This window comes from Halyomorpha halys, unplaced genomic scaffold (genome assembly GCF_000696795.3).
Source record: "Halyomorpha halys isolate HHAL.00 unplaced genomic scaffold, Hhal_1.1 Scaffold180.1, whole genome shotgun sequence".
Classification (NCBI taxonomy): Eukaryota; Metazoa; Arthropoda; class Insecta; order Hemiptera; family Pentatomidae; genus Halyomorpha; species Halyomorpha halys.
The window spans coordinates 540400-548925 of NW_027107549.1; the positions used below are offsets into that span (position 1 = coordinate 540400).

Sequence of the window (8526 nt, forward strand, 5' to 3'; positions counted from 1 at the left end):
TGCATTTAACGTTTAACATGACTTCAAATAGGGCTGCTCACAATCTTATAGTTATAACATTTAACATGGTAAAACATTTAACATTTAACACAACATCATGAATACCCCTAATATTATTTAAAATTATGATATATATATATATATCAGTCTTTTGTAATGGATTGGCAGCTGTTTGTCTAGTAAGTGCTGTAATAGTCGGAATCGACGAGCAGTTTTCTGTCTTTTCAGTCTTATGTGAGGATTCCAAGTTAGTCATTTATCCTGATGTCTTCCAAGATAGTGGACTATAATATTTAAATTCATGTTACTCTAACCTAATAAATACATGAGACATAATTAACAATACTAAATATATATAGAGATAAAATACCTAACAGACTGACTACCTGCTAGAAAGAACGGTTATGTTTTCGAAAAACCAAAACAAACCCACCTTCACCATCTTCCATTTCACCCCTATTCAGTTCTGGCAGAAACCTAAAGTTAGTTGTATCAATGTAGAACACACTGAAATAGACAATTTTAAATAACGTTAATATTTTTTAATTTTAAATTATACTCTGTAGATTATATATTTTGTATAATTAGTTGAATAAATCCTTTGTGTTAAATAACTTCTTTTTTTTTTTCTTTGTAGGGCATGTCTATGCAAACAATAACATTGCGAAACGTCGCCAAAATATCGTTGTCTTATTGACTAATGCTCAAAATCCACAAATATATATATATCGTTAATAGATAACAAATAGAAGAAATAAATTACAATTAGGTATTATTATTTAATAATTAAAATCTATTTGCGTTATCTGTCGTAACCATTACGTCATTAGTGGTTATGAATCATCTGAGCATTTGCCATTAAAATAATTTCTTTTCGCCTAATGGTTTGATTGAATCAATCTTATGTATCATTCATTGAATCAATACATCATATCATATCAATGCATCTTTTCATATCATTCATTGAATCAGTGTAATGCATCTTATCATATCATATCAATGCATCTTATCATATCATTCATTGTATCAGTGTAATGTATCATTCATTGAATCAATGTAATGTATCATTCATTGAATCAATGCAATGTATCATTCATTGAATCAATGTAATTTATCATTCATTGAATTAATGTAATGTATTATTTATTGAATCAATGTAATGTATCATTCATTAATTAATCTAAAGGTATTTTAATACTTGAACAATCTTCCTCAGCTCAGTCAGTTTTTCCGTGATGGTTTCATTGAATCAACCAAATGTATCATTCATTGTTACCGATATGTATCATTCATTGAATCAATCTGACGTATCATTCATTGAATCAATCTTATGCCTTATTCATTAAATCAATCTTATGTATCATTCATTGAATCAGTCTAATGTATCATTCATTAATTAATGTCTAGGCATTTTAACACTTGAATAATCTTCCTTAGCTCAGTCAGTTTATCCATGATGGTTTCATTGAATCAATCTAATGTAGCATTCATTGAATCAATCTAATGTATCATTCATTGAATCAACCTAATGTATCATTCATTGAATCAGTCTAATGTAATTAATTAATTCATTAATTAATGTCAAGGCATTTTATTACATGAATAATCTTCCTCAGCTCATTCAGTTTATCCGTGATGGTTTCATTGAATCAATTTAATATAGCATTCATTGAATCAATCTAATTTATCATTCATTAATTAATTTAAAGGCATTTTAATACTTGAACAATTTTCCTCAGGTCAATGAGAACAAAAATAGTTAATAACTTTTTGCTGATCTTTCGCCCCACTTTGAAGAGCTTTATCAGGGCTAAAAAGATTCACAAAAAACTACTATAAATATTTTGACATAATAGGATAAAATACAAAAAGCAAATTAAGGTAAATTTAAAATTATATAAATTAAGTGAAAACAAAATAATACTAAGAATGACTCACAAAGGATGTGTGATTATTGTGTGGGAACCTCGTTGCTCTAGTACTGACATCTAACGGTGATTCCACTTTTTAAACCACCCTCGTATATAAAATATAAATTTTGTTCCTACTAAAAATGCAACTCTCAACTGAGGATATAAATTTGTTAGAAAATTCTTTCCATATCTGTTGAGCAATGTTGTAATTTAAAAAAAAAAACCTTGAAATTTTTGAATTTTACCAATTCCTAAACCTTGAATGATCCAAGAGAAATTCTTACAAAACAGCAGGTGACTTATTACTTCACTGTAATAATAAAACTAACATGCTTTTATTACTATTAATGATATATATCGCACTAGTATTTCTAAATTGACATAAGTCTAAAACTTACATTTCTGGAAATGTGACACTCTTGCCTATGGAGGGGGAATAGCATTAAGGCAGCAAGAGTGACACAAGTGCCCTCTGGCAGACAAGCTCTGAAGCCAGGTTGATACAGTTTTGATGATTCATAAAGATATATTTACCAATTTCTTTCATAGTCATAACTCAAAAACACCGATTTTTGAGTTGTGTCACTTTAGAAATACTAGTGCGATATAATCTTTAAACTTTCTTGAGACTGGTTATTATTGTTTAAATTATGAGACATTAAAAAATTAGAGAATCGTATAATTTTGTTAATAAATAATTCATAGATTATGTATAATTACCTAATTTATAAGCTCTTCACATTAAATTAAAAATTAAAACTTTTTATCACAGTGAACCTTCTCTATTATAATTTATCACAATATTTATATCCTTCCCCACTCTCAGTACAGGCATTTAAGTTATTTATTTCAACTACATTTTGATTAAATTGTTCCTCTTTCTTTTATTATTCCAATTCATATCAAGGTTAATTATAATTATCATCATTAATTTTATCCCATATTTTTAATAAATTAATTTTACTTAAAATCTCTAAATAGTGTTGTTTCAGATTCCATGGGTCTGTTTTAAAATTTTTTCTGATATGTAAATGGGCTTTAGTATTTTTTTTTTTAATGTAATTATAAAATTACTTTTAATGATGTTTTATGAAAAAATAGTAATAGATAAATCATAATTGAGTAAACAATATTATAATTTATATTATAAAAGTATTTCAGTGTTTCAAATAGAATGGATTAAAGATATACAGTTTTAAATTATTCTGTGTGGGTTGACGGCGCATTCTTTCTGAGCTTTGTTTTTTTTCAAATGAATAAGTGGTCATGCTATTTCTGTTTTTTTTTAGTACTTTGTATTATAATTTAAATAATTTTGGAATAAAATTATGTTATTTTTTATTGGTAATTTATAATTTAACTTGTATCGGGTCTATGTTATTCATGAAAATAACAAAGTGCTTTTGAGGTTTAAAAAAATAAATCAGATTTAATGAATGGTTAATAACAATATTATAAGTTGAAATTTATTAATGTTTTCTGTAGAAAGATAGTCTGGGTGAAGGTCAATAAAGGTACAAAATCGTAAAAAAAATAAATTAATGGTAACCAACGCTCTACCCCACTTTGCAGGGCTTTGTCAGGGCTAAACAAAAACAAGATACAAACAATGCATGAGGTGATAAGAAAATTATAATTATAACTGCTACAATTAGCAGTTATAATCCTGCCTTCTACGCCACAACCCCTGATGAAGACCTGAAACTCAGGTCGAAACGTCGGCATAAAATAAATAAATATGGTTTTGTTTACTAAATAATTCAAAAACACTATCCAAATTATAGTCTCAAAACATTTATTTCATTCACACATCCAACGTTTCGGCCAATTCGGCCATCTTCAGGGACAATCTTAATTTACTATGAGACATATCATTTAACCCTTTTAAAAAAAACTCCATACAGGCTATTCTGTCCAGGTCAAAATATTTACATCTAATATGTCAAAACTACAATAAACACCTAATAAGTCAAAAACATAAAAAACACAGTCAAATTATTTCTCTTTTACCACAATTTATACATTGTTGTATAAATAAACAACAATGTATAAATTGTGGTAAAAGAGAAATAATTTGACTGTGTTTTTTATGTTTTTGACTTATTAGGTGTTTATTGTAGTTTTGACATATTAGATGTAAATATTTTGACCTGGACAGAATAGCCTGTATGGAGTTTTTTTTAAAAGGGTTAAATGATATGTCTCATAGTAAATTAAGATTGTCCCTGAAGATGGCCGAATTGGCCGAAACGTTGGATGTGTGAATGAAATAAATGTTTTGAGACTATAATTTGGATAGTGTTTTTGAATTATTTAGTAAAAAATTGCCAGTCTCAAGAAAGAAATTTAAAGATTATAAATAAAATGGTTTTGTTTATTTATGTTGTTCTTTGCTGACCGCACCCCCCCCCCCGACAAACTTCTCGAAGAATTATAATTTTATTATTTAGCCTTGCAAAGTGGGGCAAAAATTGGTTATCATTAAATAGTTGATTTTTTTTTTACTATTTTGGTATCTTTATTAACCGCCACCTTTATTGAAGACAGTCCTTCCTACTATCTACTTTATACGGTCAATTATCTTCTTCCAATATTAATGTTTTCAATCGAAATAGTAAATAAAAAAAAATTGGTACATTTGGCAACAGTCGAGTCTTCATTTCCAAAAACCACCTAAAATCAGTTTCAAATAATATGATTTGGGAGGATTTTGTTTTTTATACACTTTTTATATAAAATTTATCATGGAACCCAAAATTTAATTATTTGGATTCCTGAAAATTTAAAATTTGTTATTCAGTAAATAAGGAATTCCGCAATGATTCAAACTAATATGTTGTGACATCAGTATCTGATATTTTAATAGCTGGAGTTTTAATATCTCTGTTGAAAATAATGGGGTTTGTATATTGTCTTTGATATGCAAATTTTAAGACAGTTAAAAGTTAATTAAAAGAGTTGAGAATATAATAATTAATGTTTATTATGATAGTTTATGATAAATCATGATAATGGATATGATCAATTATTATTAAAGCAAGCTTCACATTGACTTAAAACAAAAGAATAATTAATAATGTCTTTTACTAAATGTCCTTTTTTTTAAACCATAAAATTTTGTCAATGTACTTATATATTCTATTTGATAAAAGAGTAAATTAAAGTGAATTTAATTTTTAATAGCTGGAGTTTTAATATCTCTGTTGAAAATAGTAGGTTTGTATACATTCTTTGATATGCAAATTTAAGGCGGTTAAAATTTAATTAAAAGAGCTGAGGATATAATAATTAATGTTTATTATGATAGTTTAAGTTAAATCATGATAATGGATATAGTAAATTATGATAAACACAAGCTTAACATTGACTTAAAACAAAAAAATAAAAATGTCGTTCACTAAATGTCTTTTTTTTAAATCATAAAATATAGTCACTTTACTCATGTATTCAATATGATAAAAGAATAAATTAAAGTGAACTTTAATAGGTGGAGTTTTAATATCTCTGTTGAAAATAATGGGTTTGCATATTGTCTTTGGTATGCAAATCTAAGACAATTAAAAGAGATGAGAACATTATAATTAATATTTATTATCATAGTTTAAGATAAATCATGGTAATTTATTGTTTAAATAAAATAATTTGTATTCAAGTTAAGTCTCAAGGACATTCTTAACTACAAATTTACAGCTCACATCCAATTATTTAAAAACTTTTTGCGAAGTATTCTGACCAGGTCATTAATTTCGGTCAAATCATTCTATTTTGTCACTATTCCATTAAATTTTATAAATTTTGATTACTGATTAACTTAAACACTATTATCACACATAATTTTTTTAAATCTTTTGGAAAAGGGACAAAGTTGAGTGATTTGAGTGAAATTAATGACTTGGGCAGAATAGCCTGAAATTTTTTTTTAAATTGTTGGATGTGAGGTGTAAATTTATATTTAAAATTGTACTTGAGGATGGCCATGTTGATTGAAACATTGGGTGTTTTGAATATTAAGTTTTGAAACTTAATTTGGAAACAAATTATTTTATTTGATCAATAAAACCAGTCTCAAAAAAGGGTAAACATTATATATAATGATAATTTATGATTAACACAAGTTTAATATTGACTAAAAACAAAAAGATACAAATGTCTTTCACTAAATGTCCTTTTTTTTTGCCATATTTTTATTCATATTAAATTTTTATCTCCTTGAACGCTATCTATACTACCTTCCTGGAGATAGTCAGGAAATAAACAGATAATGAGATAGAGTATAAAAGTTCATTGTATCCTTATTCAAGTCAGTAATACACTCCAGTCATCCTGCCTATTCAATGAATCAGAAATAATTTCTCTTGCTGTGAAAGAATAAAATGTGTATGTTTAATTCAGTATAATTTTTTTACTTAGTTTTAAAATATTTATTTTCTTTTATTTTGTTTCAGCTTGCGATGATTCGAGTGTTTGCTCCGAACCAATTGGGAAAACAGATGAAGAGGTCGACAGGCTGATTACTCATCACAGAGCATCTCTTGGGGTCAGTTGTTTATTTTGATTTTTTACATTATATTTCTTGTAATAGGGGTATTTATGGTCTTTATAAAGTTGTGCTAAATGGAGAAATATTTCCTTCTTTTAGCATTTTAAAACAATATAACATTTAACATTGTTGAGAGTCTTTTAATAGATCTACTAAATGGAGAATGACATCACGCAACAGACCAGCTGAACTCCACACCATTTTGTCTGTTGTCTTTTTGATAGGTTAGTTGCTCATAGTTTGTGTTGTTTTTGTTTTGGACGTTTTTAAAGTCAAATAAATTATTGAATTAAAATAATAATAAAGTAATGGGAAAAAAAAAACAAGAAGAGGAAACAAGGAAAAAGTGAGGTGAAGGAAAGATGATGTGACTAAGCTGTTGGAGATTTTAATAATTAAAACATTTAGCATGTTAAAAAGTTTTACATTTAACCCATCATAAATATCCCTAATAAGTTTCCTTTATCTTCAGTGAATATTTTTTAATACTAATCTGCTTGAAAAATATTTTGAATTTAAATTTACTATTTATTTTCTTTTTTTTTTGTATATATTATTTTTTTCAATATGGAACGTTATTGATTAATTTGCAGGGGATGGTCAGGACTGTAGTCAAGAAAAAAAAATAGTTTTTAACTATTTATTATATGAAATTTAATAAAATAATTTATTTTATTTTAAATATTTATACCCTTTTATTTATTACTTATGGTCAATACGATCTTCCAATATTTATTGTATAAACACTGTTTTTCCTTCTTGACCATTTCCTTCAAATTCACATACGGTCAATGATCTATATATGAAATGTTTTTGGTGAATTAATAAAAAGTTCATATTTAAAAAAAAAAAATGTTTTAAAAAAATTAATTATTTATTTATAATATATATTGATGATTGGCTGTATATGAATTTCAAGGAAAAAGTTTGGACTGCGGCCTAGAATGATAACAATAATTTTCAAATATTCATTAATCGTTGGCAGTGGAAAAGTAGTTGAAAACTATTTTTGTTCATCTTAAGTCCTTCTTTCATCTTTCCAAACAAATCACTTTACTACATTGTAATTCAGCCATGTAAAATTTAGATTTCTATAATATTTTTATTTAAAAGTGAAACACTCTCTTCAGATTATTACTAAAATGTTTTGAATGATTGATTAATAAGTAAAAATTCCAATTTCTGTTCCAGGCGAGAAGTGATTCCTTGGCATCTGTATACTCTGGAGCTGGCGAAGGTCGACACGGAGGCGTCGCTGTGAGAGGAGAAGTACAATTTGGATTGCAATATAATTACAAACAGTCTTCCTTAGAAATACACGTCAAACAGTGCCGTGACCTTGCACCTGTCGACACAAAACGCAACCGATCAGATCCGTAAGTATTTATTATATTTGAGCACTCTTACCTCAAGTAAATAATGCATATATCTAAACATGTTTATGTTTTTGTGAAATAAAATATGGTTTTTATTTATATATATATAAAAGTATTTATCTCATAAATATTTTACAATAATTGTTACATTGCTTTGGAATACACCCTTGTAAAAATCAGTTTTTTTTACTTCTTATTATATTTTAGGTGTTTCCAATAACAACTATTGACTGTCCGGAACAGTACGGAGCATGTACAGTACAGGTTTTGGGAAGGAAAAACCTGTACTATGCATGCTCAGTACAGTTCTAGACGGTTAGAAGTGATTGTTGGAACGAGCCTATGAGCGGTGCATTTTGGTAAAAAATAAACTGAAAGAAAAAAAAACCAAAACAGTTTTGAAATTAAATAAAATACAGAGCATTGATGATTTTTACAATAGTTAACATACAAACACAAGTTAACTTATCATAGATAACTTATATTTATATCTACAGGTCATTATTTTAAAAAACTATTTCTGATTTAGTTTTAAAACTACTAATCCAATAATAACTATTTTTTAAAAACAAAAAAATCTGAACTATGCATATTTTTGGATTTCCTGAAAATTTTTCGAATTTAGATTTATTCCCTATTGTATCTCCATGGCAATAAATTTCATTTTAAATTTTATTTTATTCATTTAAACATTTTA

At 26.8% G+C, this 8526-nt stretch overlaps 1 protein-coding gene across 2 annotated transcripts in view; it reads left to right on the plus strand.

Moving 5' to 3' along the window:
* The window catches only part of LOC106679162 (uncharacterized), a 341257-nt gene that overhangs the window by 321172 nt on the left and 11559 nt on the right, over nucleotides 1-8526 (plus strand). For both annotated transcript variants that reach the window (XM_067045902.1, XM_067045903.1), the window contains exons 6-7: nucleotides 6359-6450; nucleotides 7645-7829. In XM_067045902.1, coding sequence (XP_066902003.1) covers nucleotides 6359-6450; nucleotides 7645-7829 — 277 coding nt within the window. The remainder of the gene's footprint in view (nucleotides 1-6358; nucleotides 6451-7644; nucleotides 7830-8526) is intronic.